This window comes from Natator depressus, chromosome 1, assembly GCF_965152275.1.
Source record: "Natator depressus isolate rNatDep1 chromosome 1, rNatDep2.hap1, whole genome shotgun sequence".
NCBI classification, from domain to species: Eukaryota; Metazoa; Chordata; order Testudines; family Cheloniidae; genus Natator; species Natator depressus.
In genome coordinates, this window is record NC_134234.1 from 4,539,982 (window position 1) to 4,561,631 (window position 21,650).

At 44.0% G+C, this 21,650-nt stretch overlaps 1 protein-coding gene across 1 annotated transcript; it reads left to right on the top strand.

Annotated features, from left to right (window-relative positions):
• The first annotated feature begins 17,857 nt into the window (after positions 1 to 17,857).
• LOC141975997 (olfactory receptor 52P1-like) lies at positions 17,858 to 18,796 on the top strand. Its single transcript, XM_074936778.1, has one exon. The coding sequence runs from the start codon at positions 17,858 to 17,860 to the stop codon at positions 18,794 to 18,796; it is 939 nt and encodes a 312-aa protein (XP_074792879.1).
• Positions 18,797 to 21,650: the final 2,854 nt, after the last annotated feature.

The following is a 21,650-nucleotide window of genomic DNA, read 5'->3' on the forward strand; positions in this document are numbered from 1 at the left end:
TCCAAATTTTACCATATAAATCCACTGATGTTTTTGACACTACTAAACATTCAATGTCACCGTGAAGGTGAATTCCTGCACAGATGGTCCCTGACTTGAACCTGGAACTTTTCCTGAGCCCTTAACAATAACTTTAATTCAGAAACAAGCAACTTACCAAAATCCTGTTCAACAGGGGTTGCTAATGAATGTACGAATCTCACATGCCTGACACTCAGCGTGCCGGTCAGCGACCTTTATGATTCAACTGAACAGTCCCTGCAGACTCTCCGGTTGGCCCGGACTCCCGGACAATTCCCTAGGCTCTGTGAGCAGTGGAAAGAGCAGAAAATAGACCCTGGAGAACTTCAGCTTGAGAGCCTCCCCCGGGAGTGGAGAATAATTGGCCGATAATCAGGGCTCAGATTGTTAAGGGATCCTGAGTGTAATGTACTGCCAACTGCACTGTGTGTGGCAATGCTGCCAGAAGATACGGGACCAAGACCTATTTTTAATAAATTGTATCAGCGTACACGCTGCATACCGCCCATGCAATTGTAATGTCCCATCCATTAGTCTCTGAAAAATCAATGCCACTCCATATAGGCCAAATGACGTGATCCTGAATTGAAGAGAGCCAAAGAAGGTGAAAAGCTTTCTTCTCCCAGGATTCTGCCATCAAAGGCATTTGCCCGTATCCCTTTGTGAGGTCTAAATTGGATATATATTTGGCAGCTGAAACTCTTCTAAGTGTTCATCTATTCTGTGCATCAGAAATTGATGCAGAAATGGGTTGCTCACTGTGAGACACACGGGGGGTGAGTAGGCGAGCCGGGGGTTGTGGGGGGGATGATGAGCCAAGCACGTGGCACTAAGTTCTTCCTGTCTTCCACCCCTTCCTCCATGGCCCTCCTCTCTGCCACTCGCTGAGTCCCTCCTCTCCTACACCCTCATCCCCCAAGGCTGCTACCATATGCGACTCACCAGCGAAAAACAGAGCATATTTTTAAAAGTGGACCCTGAGCTCCTGGCCCCCTGTGTTCCAGCCCCCTTGGCAGAGCTGGTCCAGCATCACCAGGTACAGCAGCAGGAGGAGTCCGACAACTGGGCCAAGTATAGCAGCCAAACATCAACCAAAGAGCAGAGACATGCGAATGCCATAGGCGATTAAGGGTGTGTCTACATTACAAATGTAAGCCAATTTTATTTAAATTAACATAGAGCCTCTCATTTAATAAGTCAATTTTCCATGTCCCCACTATGCGCTTTGTGCAGGCTGAGTGGATCTTCACTACCAGGGCTTGCATCGACGCACGGAGCGCTGCACTGTGGAGAAATATCCCACCGTGCGTGGAGCCAAGTGGAATTTTGGGTTGGGCTTGCAATGCCTCATGTGACCAAAACATTTGTGCTAGTGGTTATAGGAACATGGCATTAGCCTCCCACGATGCACTTATCTCCCTCCCTCCCTGAAATCAATAACAAACAAACCAAGCCTTTTTCACGCCTTTTTTCCAAAGCCTGGCTTACCTGCCCAGATTCCATAGCACAGCAAGCATGGACCCCGCTTAGCTGTACATTGTTGTTGTGGGCATTACAAATCCCGGGCACCTTATCCTGCAGTATTTTCTCAGCCGAAGCATAGGATGCAATGCAAGCAGCCCTGGTGGAAGCCATAGGTGGAGCATTTTGCAGATGCTGGTGACAATCGTGCGTCACCTTGACATGGTGGAGCAGCACTTCTGGGCCCAGGAAGCAAGTACTGACTGATAGGACCACATAGTTATGCTGCTTTGGGACGATGACCAGTGGCTGCAGAATTTTCGAATTCATAAGGGCACTTTAATGAAACTGTGAGAAGTGTTTTTCCCAGCCCTGAAGCGCAGCTATACTAAAATGAGAGCTGTTCTGAGAGCTGAGAAGCGAGTGGCGATAGCTCAGTGGAAACTTGCAATGCCAGACTGCTACTGGCCAGTAGGGAATCAGTTTGGAGTGGGTAAATCTACTGTGGGGTCTGCTGTGATTCAAGTAGCCAAAGCAATCAGTACTCTCCTACTAAATAGTGACTCTGGGAAACAGGCAGGACATAGTGGATGGTTTTGCCACAATGGGGTTCCCTCACTGTGGTGAGGCAAGAACATGAATGCATAACCCTATTTTGGCACCAGACCACCCTGCCAAAGAGTATGTAAACCAAAAGGCATACTTCTCAAGAGTGTTGCAGGTGCTTGTGGATCACTGGGCCATTTCACCAACATCAACGTGGGATGATCCGGAAAGGTTCGTGAAGCACACATCTTTAGGAACTCTGGTCTGTTCAGAAATCTGCAAGCAGAGACTCTGTTTCCAGACAGCAAAATAATCATTGGTGGTGTTGAAATGCCAGTCGTGATCCTGAGAGACCCAACCTGCCCCTTTCTCCCATGGCTCATGAAGCCATACACAGACAGCCTGGACAACAGTAAGGATCGGTCAAACCGTAGGCTGAGCAAATACATAATGGTGGGGGAATGTGCCTTTGGATGTTTAAAAGCCCACTGGCATAGTTAGCTTGCTAGGTTAGACCTCAGTGAAATATCCCCAATATCCCCTAATATCCCCAATGTTATTGATGCCTGCTGTGTGCTCCATAATATCTGGGAAACAAAGGGAAAAAATTTTCCATCAAGGTGTGGGGTTGAGGCAGATCACCTTGCAGCCAGACACCAGGGCAATAAGAAGAGCACATCGAGCTACACTGTGTCGCCATGTGGCTTTGAAATCTGGTTTCATCAATGACCCACAGTAATGTCACATTTATGTGTGTTCTTCCTTACCAAGCTGTCCTCTACACCCCCACTAACCACTGTGTGCTCAACCAATAAAGAGCCTTTTCTCCTCATTCCATTAAATTTTATTATGATCACAAATGAGAGACAACAAAGAAAAGTAAGATAACCTGGGGCAAAAGAGCTGATAAAACTGGGGCCAGGGTATATGGGAAGATGTCAGCAAACCAGTAAAGTTCCTGAAACCACTATGGCTTATTGCGAAAAGCAGCCAAGTCAGAAGGCCGTGTAAAGTGGCCATGTAGCAAACTCAGCTTCACCAAGGCAGGAGGTGAGGGGGTTTTGAGTGCCACAGAAAGGGCAGCTTGACCCCCCATCCTTCCTGACAAGAATTGTGTTGAAGTTGCTGATACACGCATTTTAGAAGAGCAGGATGTGCCCTCAGGAATGTGTCTAACAGGGTCTCAAGGCTGTAAACTCTGGAAAAACCCACACCGGGTTAATCAATAATCAGAAGGAAGCCTCTTGCTTGACCATTGGAACTGCTTGTGTCAAGGGTCCTCCCCCACTCTGAACTCTAGGGTACAGATGTGGGGACCTGCATGAAAACCTCCTAAGCTTACTTTTACCAGCTTAGGTTAAAACTTCCCCAAGGTTCAAATTAATTTTATCCTTTGTCCTTGGAATATCCACTGCCACCACCAAACTCTAACTGGGTTTACTGAGAAACACAGTTTGGACACGTCTTTCCCCCCAAAATCCTCCCAACCCTTGCACCCCACTTCCTGGGAAAGGTTTGGTAAAAATCCTCACCAATTTGCATAAGTGACCACAGACCCAAACCCTTGGATCTGAGAACAATGAAAAAGCATTCCGTTTTCTTACAAGAAGACTTTTAATAGAAATAGAAGTAGATAGAAGTAAAGGAATCACCCCTGTAAAATCAGGATGGTAGATACCTTACAGGGTAATTAGATTCAAAACACAGAGAATCCCTCTAGGCAAAACCTTGAGTTACAAAAAAGACACACAGACAGAAATAGTCATTCTATTCAGCACAATTCTTTTCTCAGCCATTTAAAGAAATCATAATCTAATGCATACCTAGCTAGATTACTTACTAAAAGTTCTAAGACTCCATTCCTGTTCTATCCCCGGCAAAAGCAGCATATAGACAGACACAGACCCTTTGTTTTTCTCCCTCCTCCCAGCTTTTGAAAGTATCTTGTCTCCTCATTGGTCATTTTGGTCAGGTGCCAGCGAGGTTACCTTTAGCTTCTTAACCCTTTACAGTTGAGAGGATTTTTCCTCTGGCCAGGAGGGATTTTAAAGGAGTTTACCCTTCCCTTTATATTTATGACAGCTTGTTTAACAAGTTTTCCTTAAGGGACATGTCATTGTATTACTAATGTATAAATAAGGTGGAAACGTTTGAGGCGGGGGGACTCTTTGGGATAGGACTCTCCCTCTGGATGCATCTTGTGGTCCCCACTGGTAGAAAGGCTGCTGCTGTGACACTCGAGAGCCACACTCAGCTTTGGTAATTATCAAGGGTTGGGGGTGTTTTACTAACCTGTTGCAGATGTGTGTCAGTGCTTGAGACTAAGTAAAATTTGTCTTTAAGTGAAAGTGCTCTTGTGTCATCCTGTTTGTGCCAGCCATCTATCGGTCGGACAGCTGTGTCTCCTCTGATTTATTTCCTGACACCACATCACATAGAGTAAAAGTTACCAAGAGCTTTGGGTTGAAATAGCCCTGGGTAACAGGACAAGGACAGCTTGCTTACAATTGCACTGCAATATGAGAGAATCATAGAATAATACAACTGCAAGGAAACTTGAGAGGTCATCTAGTCCAGTTCCCTGCACTCGTGGCAGGACTAAGTATTATCTAGACCATTCCTGACAGGTGTTTGTCTAACCTGCTCTTAAAAACCTCCAATGATGGAGATTCCACAACCTCACTGGGCAATTTATTCCAGTGCTTAACCACCCTGACAGTTAGGAAGTTTTTCCTAATGTCCAACCTAAACCTCCCTTGTTGTAGTTTAAGCCCATTGCTTCTTGTCCTCTCATCAGAGGTTAAGAAAATCATAGAATCATAGAATATCAGGGTTGGAAGGGACCTCAGGAGGTCATCTAGTCCAACCCCCTGCTCGAAGCAGGACCAATCTCCAAGTAAATCATCCCAGCCAGGGCTTTGTCAAGCCTGACCTTAAAAACTTCTAAGGAAGGAGATTCTACCACCTCCCTAGGTAACACATTCCAGTGTTTCACCACCCTCCTAGTGAAAAAGGTTTTTCTAATATCCAACCTAAACCTCCCCCACTGCAACTTGAGACCATTACTCCTTGTTCTGTCCTCTTCTACCACTGAGAATAGTCTAGAACCATCCTCTTTGGAACCACCTCTCAGGTAGTTGAAAGCAGCTATCAAATCCCCCCTCATTCTTCTCTTCTGCAGACTAAACAATCCCAGTTCCCTCAGCCTCTCCTCATAAGTCATGTGTTCCAGACCCCTAATCATTTTTGTTGCCCTTCGCTGGACTCGCTCCAATTTTTCCACATCCTTCTTGTAGTGTGGGGCCCAAAACTGGACACAGGACTCCAGATGAGGCCTCACCAATGTCGAATAGAGGGGAACGATCACGTCCCTCGATCTGCTGGCGATGCCCCTACTTAAACATCCCAAAATGCCATTGGACTTCTTGGCAACAAGGGCACACTGTTTTTCTTCCTTCTCCTTATAACAACCTTTTACATACTTGAAAGCTCAGTCTTCTCTTTTCGAGATTAAAAAAAAAAAATTTTTTTAACCTTCCCTCAAAGGTCATGTTTTCTAAATCTTTAATCATTTTTGTTGTTCTTCTCTGGACTTTCTGCAATTTGTCCACATCTTTCCTGAAATGTGGCACCCAGAACTGGACACAATACTCGAATTGAGGCCTAATCAGCGCGGAGTAGAAGGGAAGAATTACTTTTCATGTCTTGCTTACAGTACTCCTGCTAATACATCCCAGAAGGATGTTCAATGCTAGCCATGGTAGTGAAAAAGCGCTCCACTGACCTAATATGCATAATGTGGACATGCACCTTCAACTTTATAAAATCAGACTCTAAAGGTCGACTTAAATAAATTCAACCTAATTTTGGCATTCCTTACAATGATCAGGTGGTGGTAGCATTGGGATGTCTGGAGCAGGTGGTGGCAGAATTGGGATGTCTTGTTAGCTCCCCACCTGACTAGACCAGCCCAGACCACCAACCAGGGGCACAACCTGATGGCTGGAAAGGATTGGCCCCAGGACCAGCTTTAGGGGGTAGCAAATAGGGCAATTGCCTGGGGCCCCACATCAGAGGGGTGTGTCACAAAGTTAAATTACATCATATCTTTTAAGTCACTGTGGGTATTGTAATGGAAGTATCACCATAATTTAATTTCTAAACGTCAAAATAAATCACACTAAAGCAGAGGTTTTCAAACTATGGGTAGCACCTTCGTAGGGGGTATGGAGGAATGTTTGGGGGAGATGGTGACTGGCAATGTCAGGTGTTTGGGGCTTCAGCCCTGGACAACAGTGCTCAGGGTTCGGCCCCGGGCAATGGGACCACTTCTTAGCTTCAGACCTAGGCCCAAGCGAGTCTAATACCAGTCTTGATTACAGCAGAGTTAAGGCCACCATCCTTGATTATATGGATGTCATGAAAAGACACTCTGGTGTTGCTTTCATGAACAGAAATATCTACCACGGGCCTGGCACCAGGTGATAGCCCAAGACTGGTGGAACACTGCTTGTGGTGCCTAAAACCTGAGATCAGCACCTGCCACAACTGGACTCCCTGCCCATCCTGGCTAATAGCCAGTGACGGACTCTTTGGACCTATCCCGTGGAACTCTTTGCCAGAGGATGTTGTGCAGGACAAGATTATAATTGGTGCCTACTGCCTTTGTGCCTTGAATAACTTGAGTCCCACTGAATGTGTCTGAACAGCTCCCTCCACCCTCCCTATTCTAATTATAGCTTGTCAGTGACTCTAGCAGTCCACAAGCCTCAGGGCACATGCTGATCACTGCGGGGGGGCGGGGGGGGGCTCAGGAAGCTGCTCCTCCCCATGACATGATATTGCACGATGAGGGTTTATGACTGATCAGGGGCAATCTGTGCTGCCCTCTGTCAGACAGAGGCTATCAAATGGGAGTGTCTATTACTCTGTGTTTGAAACAAGGATGTGCGAGAGCCTTTCCATTGCATGTTGTGTTTTCAGGGATTCAGCACAGAGCACGTCAGCTGCAAGGAGGAGGGGATGGTCAGGTTCTATGACGATGGGCAGCCAAATGGAAATGCTGATAGATAAATTATTACATCTAAACTTTTGCTCTTCCTTTTCTCTCTCTGGTTTCAGTAGTGCTGGACAACTCTATCAACTCTGCAAGACTCTGTTTGCTCTCACAATCCCAGCCACTGTTATTGGCAAATAATATCTTCACTCCCGGGGGAGGCTCTCAGGCTGAAGTTCTCCAGGGTCTCTTTTCTGCTCTTCCCAAGGCTCATGGAGACAAGAGAATTGTCTAGGAGTCCTGGCCAACCTAGAGTCTGCAGGGACTCTACAGAGGAATCATAAAGGTCACTGTCCAGCACCCTGAGGGTCAGACATGTGAGATTCATACGCTGATTCTCAGGGCTCTGCCTTCCTGTTGAGGTAAGGAGATTTCGTCTCTCCGTTGAGTGGGATTGCAGTGAGTTGCCTGTTTCTGCAATAAAGTTAGTGCTAAGGGCTCAGGAAGGGTTCCAGGTACAAGTCAAAAACCAGCTAGGCAGGAATTCACCAGCACAGCAACTTGAACTTTTTAATATTGTCAGAAACGCCAAGGGATTTACCTGGTAAAATTGGAACTACAAAGGTATTGGAAATAATTAAGACAAATATTTGTTTTTAAGGTCACTTCCTTGTCTCTTCCTGTGTTCTTCTATCTGTCTCAGTAGCTTCCTTTTTTTGGGCTGTCTGGTTTTCTGGTTCTCTCCAGTTTTCCAGTTCAGCAACTTCACTGCCCTGTTAGGTGAAATCTTGGTCCCACTGAGATCAGTGGCAAAACTCCTAACTTCACCAGCATTTCACCCTAACTCCACAAGTAGGGACTTAAATAAATGGCCTGTGTTCACCAACCATGAGCCTCCGGTGACTGAAACTGGAGTCATCCCCTGGCCTCTAAGATGGTGTAAGCTCATTTGGAACAAAGAAGAACTGGCAGGGGACTTGCTCAGATCTCAAACTCCCAGGCTTAAAATTTCAGAACAGTCAGGATAAAAAAAATATTTCAGGGCGGGAGAGGGGTCAGTATTTAATATTGGTAGCCAGACACTGAACAAGATTGTTTTGAATAACATGTGCCTTACTTCAGATGTAGTTTCAGAGTAGCAGCCGTGTTAGTCTGTATCCACAAAAAGAACAGGAGTACTTGTGGCAACTTAGAGACTAACCAATTTATTTGAGCATAAGCTTTCATGAGCTACAGCTCACTTCATCGGATGCACACTGTGGAAAGTATAGAAGATCTTTTTATACACACAAAGCATGAAAAAATGGGTGTTTACCACTACAAAAGGTTTTCTCCCCCCGCCACCCCACTCTCCTGCTGGTAATAGCTTATCTAAAGTGATCACTCTCCTTACAATGTGTATGATAATCAAGTTGGGCCATTTCCAGCACAAATCCAGGTTTTCTCCACACCCCCCCACACACACACAACATTTTTATGGCTGACTTAGAACAACGCTTCCTCAGCTCTCGTCCCCTAACGCCCCTACTCTACTTGCGCTATATTGATGACATCTTCATCATCTGGACCCATGGAAAAGAAGCCCTTGAGGAATTCCACCATGATTTCAACAATTTCCATCCCACCATCAACCTCAGCCTGGTCCAGTCCACACAAGATATCCACTTCCTGGACACTACAGTGCTAATAAACGATGGTCACATAAACACCACCCTATACCGGAAACCTACTGACCGCTATTCCTACCTATATGCCTCCAGCTTTCACCCTGACCACACCACACGATCCATTGTCTACAGCCAAGGTCTGCGATACAACCGCATTTGCTCCAACCCCTCAGACATAGACAATCACCTACAAGATCTCTATCAAGCATTCTTACAACTTCAATACCCACCTGCGGAAGTGAAGAAACAGATTGACAGAGCCAGAAGAGTTCCCAGAAGTCACCTACTACAGGACAGGCCTAACAAAGAAAATAACAGAATGTCACTAGCCGTCACCTTCAGCCCCCAACTAAAACCCCTCCAACGCATTATTAAGGATCTACAACCTATCCTGAAGGATGACCCAACACTCTCACAAATCTTGGGAGACAGGCCAGTCCTTGCCTACAGACAGCCCCCCAACCTGAAGCAAATACTCACCAGCAATCACATACCACACAACAGAGCCACTAACCCAGGAACCTGTCCTTGCAACAAAGCCCGTTGCCAACTGTGCCCACATATCTATTCAGGGGACACCATCATAGGGCCTAATCACATCAGCCACGCTATCAGAGGCTCGTTCTCCTGCACATCTACCAATGTGATCTATGCCATCATGTGCCAGCAATGCCCCTCTGCCATGTACATTGGTCAAATTGGACAGTCTCTACGTAAAAGAATGAATGGACACAAATCAGATGTCAAGAATTATAACATTCATAAACCAATCGGAGAACACTTCAATCTCTCTGGTCACGTGATTACAGATATGAAAGTTGCAATTCTGCAACAAAAAAACTTCAAAACCAGACTCCAGCAAGAGACTGTTGAATTGGAGTTCATTTGCAAATGGATACAATTAACTTAGGCTTGAATCGAGACTTGGAGTGGCTAAGTCATTATGCAAGGTAACCTATTTCCCCTTGTTTTTTCCTAACCCCTACCCCCCTCAGACGTTCTTGTTAAACCCTGGATTTGTGCTGGAAATGGCCCACCTTGATTATCATACACATTGTAAGGAGAGTGATCACTTTAGATAAGCTATTACCAGCAGGAGAGTGGGGTGGGGGGGGAGAAAACCTTTTGTAGTGGTAAACACCCATTTTTTCATGCTTTGTGTGTATAAAAAGATCTTCTATACTTTCCACAGTATACATCCGATGAAGTGAGCTGTAGCTCACGAAAGCTTATGCTCAAATAAATTGGTTAGTCTCTAAGGTGCCAGAAGTACTCCTTTTCTTTTTGCCAATACAGACTAACAAGGCTGTTACTCTGAAATAAACCCAGGACTCTCTGCAATTGTTTGTTAGCTATTAGCCATTCACAGGAACGGTTGTACATTCATCAGTGTGGAGATTTTATGGGCTCAAATTATTATTTTTCTCACCTAAAATGTTCATCCATGCAGTGCCTCATGGGATTCCTCAGCTTCATGAAATACACACGTAATGTAACGTTTTCAAGTTGCCACCCTCACATGAGACTTTGTCACCATAGGGCTACATTTACCATGGCCATGAACAGAAAAATGATTTCAGTAAGCTCAGGCACAACCCTGAAAGCAAAATGCCTCCAGCTGACTCCTGGGGACACGTTTTTAGATTCCAAGGCCAGAAGGGATCATTGTGATCATCTAGTCTGACTTTCTGTAGAGCACAGGCTGGAGAATTTCCCTAAAATTATTCCTAGGGCAGATCTTTTACAGAAATATCCATCCATAGTTTAAAACTTCTCAGTGATGGAGAATCTGCCATGACCCTTGGTAAATTGTTCCAATGTTTAATTACTCTCACCGTTTTAAAAATGTATGCCTTATTTCCAGTCAGAATTGTATCATGCTACATCTGTGTATGCCAGACTGGAAAGCCTGTAGTTAACTAGTTGTTCCCCATGTAGGTACTTAGAGACTATTGTCAGGTCACCCCTTAGCCACCTTTGTTAAACTAAATAGATTGAGCTCCTTGAGTCTATCACTATAAGGCAGGTTTTTTGATATTTTAATAATTCTTGTGACTCTTCTCTGAACCCTCTTGAATGTATCAACAGCCATCTTTAATCCTGGACACCAGAACACCAGGACACAGGCTTCCAGCAGCAGTCACACCAGAGCGAAATAAAGAGGTAAAATAACTTCTCCACCTGTCTTTGAGATTCCCCTGGTTATCATCCCAAAATCACATTGGCTCTTTTGGCTGCAGGGTCACACTGGGAACTCATGTTTAGCTAATTATTCCTTCAGGCCACTGTCAAGGTTCCTCCCCACTCTGAACGCTAGGGTACAGATGTGGGGACCTGCATGAAAACCTCCTAAGCTTATCTTTACCAGTTTAGGTCAAAAAGTTCCCCAAGGTACAAAATATTCCACCCTTTGTCCTTGGATTGGCCGCTACCACCACCAAACAAATACTGGTTACTGGGGAAGAGCTGTCTGGAAACGTCTTTCCCCCCAAATACTTCCCAAAACCTTGCACCCCACTTCCTCGACAAGGCTTGGTAAAAAGCCTCACCAATTTGCCTAGGTGACTACAGACCCAGACCCTTGGATCTTAAGAACAATGAACAATCCTCCCAACACTTGCACCCCCCCCCCTTTCCTGGGAAATGTTGGATAAAAAGCCTCACCAATTTGCATAGGTGACCACAGACCCAAACCCTTGGATCTGAGAACAATGAAAAAGCATTCAGTTTTCTTACAAGAAGACTTTTAATAGAAATAGGAGTAAATAGAAGTAAAGAAATCCCCTCTGTAAAATCAGGATAGTAGATACCTTACAGGTTAATTAGATTCAAAACATAGAGAATCCCTCTAGGCAAAAACTTAAGTTACAAAAAAGATACAGAGACAGAAATAGTCATTCTATTCAGCACAATTCTTTTCTCAGCCATTTAAAGAAATCATAATCTAACACGTACCTAGCTAGATTACTTACTAAAAGTTCTAAGACTCCATTCCTGGTCTATCCCTGGCAAAGGCAGCATATAGACAGACACACGACCCTTTATTTCTCTCCCTCCTCCCAGCTTTTGAAAGTATCTTGTCTCCTCATTGGTCATTTTGGTCAGGTGCCAGCGAGGTTCCCTTTAGCTTCTTAACCCTTTACAGGTGAGAGGATTTTTCCTCTGGCCAGGAGGGATTTTAAAGGGGTTTACCCTTCCCTTTATATTTATGACAGCCCCCAAATCTTATTCAGAGTCATTGTGCTTCCCACTATAGTCTCCCATCATGTCAGCTTTTCCTACATTCTTTGTACCTACATGTATCTATCTACATAGCTATATTAGAACACATATAGTTTTCTTCAACCAGTTTACCAACCAACCCAGATTGCTCTGAATCAGTGACCTGTCCTCTTCATTATTTACAATCACCCAACTTTTGTGTCATCTGCAAACTTTATATCTATATTGAGGCATGAGAAGGGTTGGCAGCTGAGTTGCTGACAATTGTCTCTGCTTATACTTCTTAGTTAACAACTGTAACTAATTGTGACAGGATCCTAAGGGTGCAGTCTGGAAAGGTGGGACGGCAGTGTCCCCTTAACTCTCCAGCCTGGGCCGTCTCTCACAATGCTTTGCTAGTGACAAACAGCAAACTCCTCCAGTCATTGTTATCACTCAGCACAACCCCAGGTGGAGCCCCACACCCAGCTAGATTGCATGAATGCTCCCAAAGCCACTCATGAATCACACAGAGAAAGGCACCAGCCAAATCCTCCCAGCTCCCAGCCCTGTATCTCAGGAATATACCGCCTTGCACTGCTCAAGATGAGCAGGGCAAGTTTATTAATTGGTTCAGCACTTCATCAATGGAAAGTGGATATACACCAGCCCTTGTAAACCTGAGCAGATTTGCCAAACACTTAATGCAAACTTACTGGTGAAGATGAAAAGTAAAACAAGTTTACAAAAGAGATTTTAAGTGATTATAAGTGATAGGCAAAAAGTCAGTTAGTTAGTTACCAAAATAAAATAAAATATTTGTAGCAGGAAAAGAGACTGAGACATGAGCCCTTATATCAGAAACCAGATATAAGGCAAAAGTTGTTCACAGAATCTGACTAAGAAATGCTAGTCACAGAGCAGTCACAAAAACACATCCCACTGTCGAGTAGTAGCAAAACATTCTGACACTCAGGATGGTACAAAAAGACGGAGAATAGGAACACACTGAGCTCTCCTAAAAGGTGAGGTCAGAATGACAATATGTAATAGGGATGTTTTAATCAAACCAACGTGTTCAAGGTGACGCCAGGGAGCAGTATTAACTTGCTTTTTATTAGGGTATAAAAATGTCTCAGAGGGAGTATCTTTGCCCATCATAGGGAGCAGTGGAAAGTCAAAGCACTGACTGAGCTGCATCCATTGTCATGGGCATCCGTGTCTTAGTATCCTCGTAGAGTGTGCCAGGTGCTGCTACTGTGCTTCCTCAACCGTAAACCTGGCTGGGAGCCTTCACACCTTAATGGATTGTGTGGTCATTGGGCAGTTCCCTCAAAGTCTGCTGTGCTGGCTGTCTGCACAAAGCTGGAGCAGCACCCAGGGAGATCACACTCACACACACACACAGCCAAACATCTGATGACAATAAGCAAGCAGCCCAAACTCTTAACCCTGTTAGACTTGGGAACATCTAGATTAAGCAGTTTTCCTCATCCCACCGGAAGTTGCAGTTCATAGTACACAGGTTTAACCCTTGAAACCTAGGCCAGTCTCCTCCATTGGAGTCTTCAGTCTTCTGAGTGTCCTTTTTGTTTGCCACACAGGTAGGGAGGGAGGGGGTGTTGCCTGATCTTTAGCTTGAGTATTAATTAGATAGACCACTAAAGAATCTCCAGTTATCACTTGGAGTGTTGACAGGTTCTTGTACCCAGATCAGGCCCCGCATTATTCAAATTATTTTATAGTTAGGAACCCCGATGTGCACAGTTGTCACACTCACACGATAGGAACTCTTGTATATTTACAGATATGGTTTATTAATACACGTAGCACAGTCACAGACACCCCAACTTAACAAGATAGATAGAGAACGTACATCTGCACTTCCACATACTCACAGCATCCCTTGTAGAACACCCTGAAGTGTTATCCGTCATCTTCCTCATCAGCTTCCCCATCCTCTCAGGTGGCCATCATTCTGGCACCTCCCCAGGATTACAGCTCCTTCTTCTGCAGCCCCGAGGCGGGGGTGCCACTTTTGTAACATGTTACACTGACATTGTTATGTCTGATGCATATTCAATAGGGGATTTTTCCCTCTTTCGTCATTTGTATTCCCTCACCTTACTAACGCGGCAGTGTCTATTTCCTGTAGGTCAGTATATCATTGACCTCAACTTATTATCATATGCGTCAATTCATTACCATGGCCCCTTTGTGATTAGGTATCACATTTGTTATTTCTGTCCTAACCGGTCATTTCATTCTGGTCTTAACTGGTTATTTTGTTTGTTTTTTTCCAAGTTGTGGTGTACCTGTTAAGTTTAAAAAGGGTATGAACTTAGGAAGGTCCCTATGCTATCTTGCTTTAACACATCATATGTGGACCTTATGCTTTAGCTCATCACCGTCTATCTAGGTGACAGGTCCTGAACATAGGTGAGCTAACTTTGCTATCTGGATGAATGGTCCCAGACTTGTATATGATAACTTTGCCTTAGTGCAACATACAGGATGTGGCCTTTAAGTCCTTTATGTAACAGCCAAACTACTTTACTATAAACCTGTTATAACTTTTTATAATAAAACAAATAATCAAAACCATAAGGAAATAAGAAATCTGTAGGAAATTATATCTCTATAGGCAAGCAAGCAGGTTAGCCCTATAGGCTACATGGGGAAAGGAGAAAGGGTCAAATGTGGGACCATTGTGTTCTGTTCTAAACCCTTACTCCCTGGAGAACACAAGTCCAGGCATGTCTGCTGGGCACTGTTGTGATGCCAGGTAAGGTTGAGTAATTCCTGTGATATGACCTTGTGCAAGCCAGTCATTGCATTGTAGCTCACTTGCTGGACAATGGATGTTGATGATTGTTTGACACCTGCCCAGGCTTTGTTTACTTTTTCTTGCTGTTCTCTCTGTGGAGCTGCTGATTCCCAGCTCACAGCATGATTAAGTGACAACCATCAAATGCACTCTCATAACTTCATATGCACTAATGCTTACATATTTAGATTGAACAATGACTTTCAGTAAATCATAATCTTTCCCTGATACCTCACATGGCCTGCTATATACGCAAGATCATGATGATCTATCAGTGAGAAATATGGGGGTTACAGGGCACTCCTGATATATTCAGTATCACACTTATGTCTCAGACAAAGCTGGGTACCTGCAAGAAAGTGGCTCATCAAAAGAAACACGGGAAGTAACAGAGGTACAGGCCTGTAGCGATCAATACCAAGATGCCTGTGCCCTTCATGCCAACTCTGTTGAGCAAAAAGTCATAGCCCAGCATGATAATGTCTCTTTCCATGGGGAAAAGCTGGCTCCTTTCCAAAGTGGGCCTTGCATCATAGATCAGACCTATGGTCCATCCAATCCAGTTTCCTCTCTCTGACAGTGACAGCCATAGGTGCTGCAGAAGAAGGTGAAAGAAACCCTGCAGTGGGTGGATGGGGGGATGACCTGACCATCGGGAGAGTGTCACCCACATGCCTAGCAGCTAGAGATTGGCTTGTGCCCTGAAACACATGGGTGTATAGGCTTTCCAAAATATTTATTTGGCTCTAACTATTGTAACTGGATATTCCCACTATCCATGTCAATGTCCAAATCCTTCCTGATTCTTGCTTAGCTCTTGGCCTCAACTACCTCTTGTGACAATGAGTCCCTCAGTCTAATTAGGCATTGAGTGAAGAAAGTACTATTTATTATCAGTTTTGAATTGGCCACATTTCAGTTTAATTGAATGTCTTCTTGATCTTGTGTTATAAGACAGGGGAACACATTCTCAATGTACTCTGTACGAGTCAGTATTTTATAGACTTTTCTCATGTCCCCTCTTATTCATCAACTCCTTTATAAGGCAACAATCCCAGTCTTATTAATCTCCCTCAGTTTGAGAGTTTCCCTAGGCTCTTGATCATTCTCTTTGCCCTTCCCTGAACCCCTGTAGTTCTGCAATATCCTCTGTGAGGAGGGTGCCCAGGACGAGAGAGGGGAGTCCAGAGGAGGGTGAAACATTGACTGACTGATCTCATGGCATTGTATTTACAAGATGAGTCCCCATCCCACACAGAAGACAAGAAAAGAGCACATTTAGTGCCCATTTATAAAAAGGGAAATAAGGACAACCCAGGAAATTACAGACCAGTCAGCTTAACTTTTGTACCCGGAAACATCGTGTAGCAAATAATTAAGGAATCCATTTGCAAACATCTAGAAGATAATAAGGTGATAAGCAATAGTCAGCATGGATTTGTAAAGATCAAATCATGTCAAACCAACCTGATCGCCTTCTTCAACAGGGTAATGAGCCTTGTAGATAGGGGGAAAATGGAAGAAATGGTTTGTCTTGACTTCAGTAAATCATTAGACACTGTCTCACATGACCTTCTCATAAACAAACTAGGAAAATACAACCTTGATGGAGCTACTATAAAGTGGGTGCATAACTTGCTGGATAACTGTTCCCAGAACGTAGTTATCAATGGGTCAGAGTCAGGCTGGAAGGGCACAAGGACTGGAGTTACACAGGATCAGTTCTGGGTCCAATTCTGTTCAATATCTTCATCAATGATTCATATCATGGCATAGAGAGTACACTTATAAAGTTTGCAGATGGTACCAAGCTGGGAGACGTTGCAAGTGCTTTGGAGGATAGGATGAACATTCAAAATGATCTGGACAAACTGGAGAAATGGTCTGAAGTAAACAGGATGAAATTCAATAAGGACAAATGCAAAATACTCCACTTCGGAAGGAACAATCAGATGCACACACACAGAATGGGAAAAGACTGCCTATCAAGGAGTACTGCAGAACGAAATCTAGGGGTCATAATGGACCACAAGTTAAATATGAGTCAACAGTGTAACGCTGTTGCCAAAAAAGCAAACATCATTCTGGGATATATTAGTAGGAGTGTTGTAAGCAAGACACGAGAAGTAATTCTTCCACTCTACTCCGCGCTGATTAGGCTTCAACTGGAGTATTGAGTCCACTTCTGGGCACCACATTTCAGGAAAGAGATGGATAAATTTGAGAGATTCCATAGAAAAGCAACAAGGATGATTAGGGGTCTGGAAAACATGACCTATGAGAGAAGATTGAAAGAATTGGGTCTGTTTAGTCTGGAAAAGGGAAGACTGAGAGGGGATATGATAACCCTTTTCAAGTACCTAAAAGGTTGTTATAAGGAGAAGGAAGAAAAACTGTTTTTTCTTAACCTCTGAAGATAGGACAAGAAGCAATGAGCTTAAATTGCAGCAAGGGAGGTTTGGTTTGGACATTAGGGAAAACTTCCTAACTGTCAGGGTGGTTAGGCACTGGAATAAATTGCCTAGGGAGGCTGTGGAATCTCCATCATTGGAGATTTGTAAGAGCAGGTTAGACAAACTCCTATCAGGGATGGTCTAGATGGTGATTGGTCCTGCCGTGAGTGCAGAGGACTGCACTTGATGACCTTGAGAGGTCCCTTCCTGTCCTATGATTCCATGATTCCTTGGATCCCAATGTTTTGCTTAGTTTCTGTGCATGCTTGCACTGTGAGCAGGGTTTCACAGAGCTGTGTACCATGACACCCAAGTCCCTGTCCTGAGTTCAGACAGTTAAATTAGGAACTTGTGTGAGGTGTTTGAGGGGTTTACGTTTTCCCCTCAAATTGGCATAAACGTTGCGGTTATTAACATCAAAATTCACCTGCCATCATGTTGCCCATTCACCTGGCTTGGTTAGCTCCCTCTGAGGACTTCTCTGGGCTTGACTATGACCTAAATAATCTGGTGCCATCTGTAAATGTTGCCACCTCACTGCTCATCCCCCTTTCTAGATTGGTAATAACTATAAAATATTTACCGTACTATTTGTTATAAACTGTGTTACTCCACGGCTGTGCTTCTCTCCCTTTGCAGACACCTTGAACATTTCTAAGCCCAATCAATGCATCAACCTCACCTCATGGCATCTTTCAACCTCACCCGCTCTGACCCTTCAACATTCATCCTTATGGGCATCCCTGGCCTGGAAGCTGCCCATATCCTGATTTCCATCCCTTTGTCTATGTTCTACATTATCAGCCTGTTGGGAAATTTCGTGGTTCTGTTTGTTGTAGTGAAAGAGCAGACCCTACACAAGCCGATGTACCTGCTGCTCTGCATGCTGGCGCTCACAGACATCAGCATGTCTAGCTCTGTCATACCGAAGGCACTGTGTATATTTTGGTTCAATCTGAAAGGCATTACTGTGGATGGCTGCCTCACCCAGATGTTCTTCCTTCATGTGGTTTCTGTTATGCACTCATCTATCCTTGTGACAATGGCCTTCGATCGCTACATTGCCATATGTAACCCTCTGAGATACGCCACCATCCTCACCAATGCACGAATAGCTAAGCTAGGGCTAGTGGGTTTGATAAGAGCTGTTCTCTTCATTCTGCCCATGCCCCTGCTCCTGAAGAGGCAACCATTCTGTACCAACCGCATTATCCCCCACATGTACTGCGAGCACATAGCTGTGGTGAAGATATCCACAGGGGACATCACAGTCAACAAGATGTATGGCTTGGTGATAGCTGTTACAGTTATCGGGTTAGACCTGATGCTCATTGCCCTGTCCTACGGTCTCGTCATCAGGGCCATCCTCAGAATCTCCACCAAGAAAGCCCACCAGAAAGCACTCAACACCTGTACAGCCCACATCTGTGTGATGCTGATGTCTTATACTCCCTCCCTCTTCTCCAAGTTGACACACCGGTTTGGTCAGGGCATCGCTCCCCATGTTCACATCATCTTGACCAACCTCTATCTCCTCATTCCCCCCATGCTCAATCCTATCATTTATGGGGTCAAAACCAAAGAGCTTCATGACAAAGTGGTCAAGTACATCTGCAGAAGGTGATCGCTGGGGGCCACTGACTTTAAACCTGCATAACAAGAGGAGGAAGGCTATCTCCTCATCAGTCAAGTACGCTCTGTTTCATTTTGGCTGAGCTCAGCATTGTGGAAGTTCAGTCTGAGAATGTCTTCACACCTAACATCATATCACTCTATCGCCAAGCACTGCTCCTTGTGTTGCTGAATTCTCTCTATCTTAACATCACCTGATCTCTTTCAGTGTCACCCATCAGCCCGCATCCCTATACTCACTGTCACTCAGACTTTTCGTGATTTCCACACCACCAGCAGATAGTGCAGCTTTATAAAATAAGGTGGCTTGCCATTAGCCCCTTTGTGAACAGGGTTCTTGGTCAGTTTGACAAATGGAAGCTACACTTGCTGATAGCCAAGACAAAAAAACAAACTACACTGCTGAACTTCTTTATCATATGTGCAGTGATCTGGTGAGCAAAATTTACCTGATTTTTCTACGTCCAATCCTTCAGGAAGCTTGGATGATAAACCAAATATTTCAGTTTGAAAATGCTAACACAGGAAAGGACATTTTACTAAAACTTATTGGTGAGAGTTGTGAAAACGTGTTTTTGAGAACAGGACTTCTGTGTTAAACCATGGCATCACCTTTGAGTCAAACTTCTTACCACTTTGTGCAGTCGATTTTGGAATTGCTTTCAGGTGGACCTTTCAAAACACACACTAACCCTCAAAAATGTCAAAAGTAGATGTCAAGATTTCATCTTGGAGTTCATGAAACAGATGAAACAGAGATTGCCACCAAACGTCAAGGTGATTAAATCACTTGCAGTACTAAGTACTTCATGACCTATATGGGCTGATATCTCATTTTTGCCATTGTTTTGTGGAGGCTTGGACAACTGGGGAAGCAATGGAGAGTTTTGCTTCTGGTTCACTGGCCTCATACTCAGGACAACCAAGTAGAGCAGTTTGGGGTTGAAGTTCTCAAACACATGGATGCTGCTGAGGATAAAAACTTTAATGAATTTTGCTCAGTTCTTCTTTCATTGCTGTCCCTACCTTTTAGCAGTGCTGCAGTTGAAAGACTGTTTTCTCAAATGAACTTGATAAAAACAAAACTGCACAACAAGATGCAAGAGGAACTTTTAGCAAACATTCTTTGTCTTAGGGTGTATATTGTTGACTTGAATTTATTGGCTAGTTTAAATATGGCTCCCCAATTATCTGATCAGAAGAGATTCGGTTCTTTTCCCAATTCAGGCAACGGGATTAGAAAACTCAGAGAATTCAATGACATGAGTAGACCCTCAGGTTGCATGTGGCAAGGACACTTATACTGAGGACAATACCAGAATATTAAGATCTTTATTAAAATGAATGAAAGAATAATAAATGATATAAAACATAGAGTCACAAAGAAGTAATACAGTTATATGAGCACTGGTGGTAACATCTCTATTCTAAAAGACTACTTAAACTAGTATACCCATACCCTTCCCGGAATACCTGGTAGTCAGAAACAGAGCACCAGCCTCATCTCTGGCATGCATAATGAATATGATTGTGCAGGCTTCCCAAGTTGATTGGGATTAGGTTCGAGTGTTAAGTAGCTAAGCTATACTGCAAAGAGGAGCTGATAGTTTGATAGGAGATAGAAAGAGTGGCTCTCCTGCACGGTTATTCACCCTCTGATAGGGTCCTGGCACTGCCTTAATTAGGGCCCAATCTACCATATCCAAAACTTATTTTCTCACCCAGATAATTCTTTGGGTACACTTACTCTATAGGCTAACATATTATAACATATATTCATGGAAGATAGGTCCGTCAATAGCTATTAGCCAGGATGGGCAGGGATGGTGTGCCCAGCCTCTGTTTGCCAGAAGCTGTGATTGGACGCCAGGGCATGGACCACTTGATGATTCCCTGTTCTGTTCATTCCCTTTGGGGCACCTGCCATTGGCCACTGTCAGAGGACAGGATACTGGGCTTGTCATACTGACTTTCTCTAGCTAATCATGCATGATACAGGCCTGTAGGTTCCTTGCATTACAGCCAACTACAATGAATAACTATTATGCATAATATATACTGGAATTCAACATAAACAAAAACCCAAGAAAATAATATAATCAATAAAACCAATAAAGAAAACATATTCTGCAATCTAGCAATCTAGCAAACTGGCCTTATGGGCTACAAGTCCCCCCTTCGATAGGGTGATTGCATAAAACCCCCATCACATAGATGAAGGGGTGGATAGCGGATGTGTGCCGACATGCCATGAGTGCAGGGGAATGGAGAAGATGACCTCTTGAGGTCCCTTCCAGTGCCATGATTCTATGTTCCACATTAATTTCCACCTCTCAGGATGGAGGCAGGATTTCATAATGGTGTTCTACCTTCTGATATATCTCTAGCATAGACATTTTGGATACATATTTACCAGGATCAATATCTGTTGCCTGTATGGACAATTGCTCTCTTTCTTCTAATTTGTTAATCTTACATTGTATATATCCTAAAATAATTCTTATTGCAATACCATGTACAGTAATCCATCCCTTTAATCCAACTTCTTCCCAGGGGACATTTACTGCCTGATCTCCCTGCACCTAATAATTGGACAATAGCTTGTTTAGCCTCATCCATGTCATTTGTAATTGAATGAGATGTGTTTCCTTTTGAATTCATAGACGCATGGAACTGGAAGGGCCCTCGAGATGTCATCAAGTCCAGTCCCCTGCACTCATGGCAGGACCAGCTCCATCTATAACATCCCAGACAAGTGTTTGTCCAACCTGCTATTAAAAATCTCTAATCATGGAGATTCCACAACCTCCCTAGGCAATGTATTCCAGTGCCTAACCACCCTGACA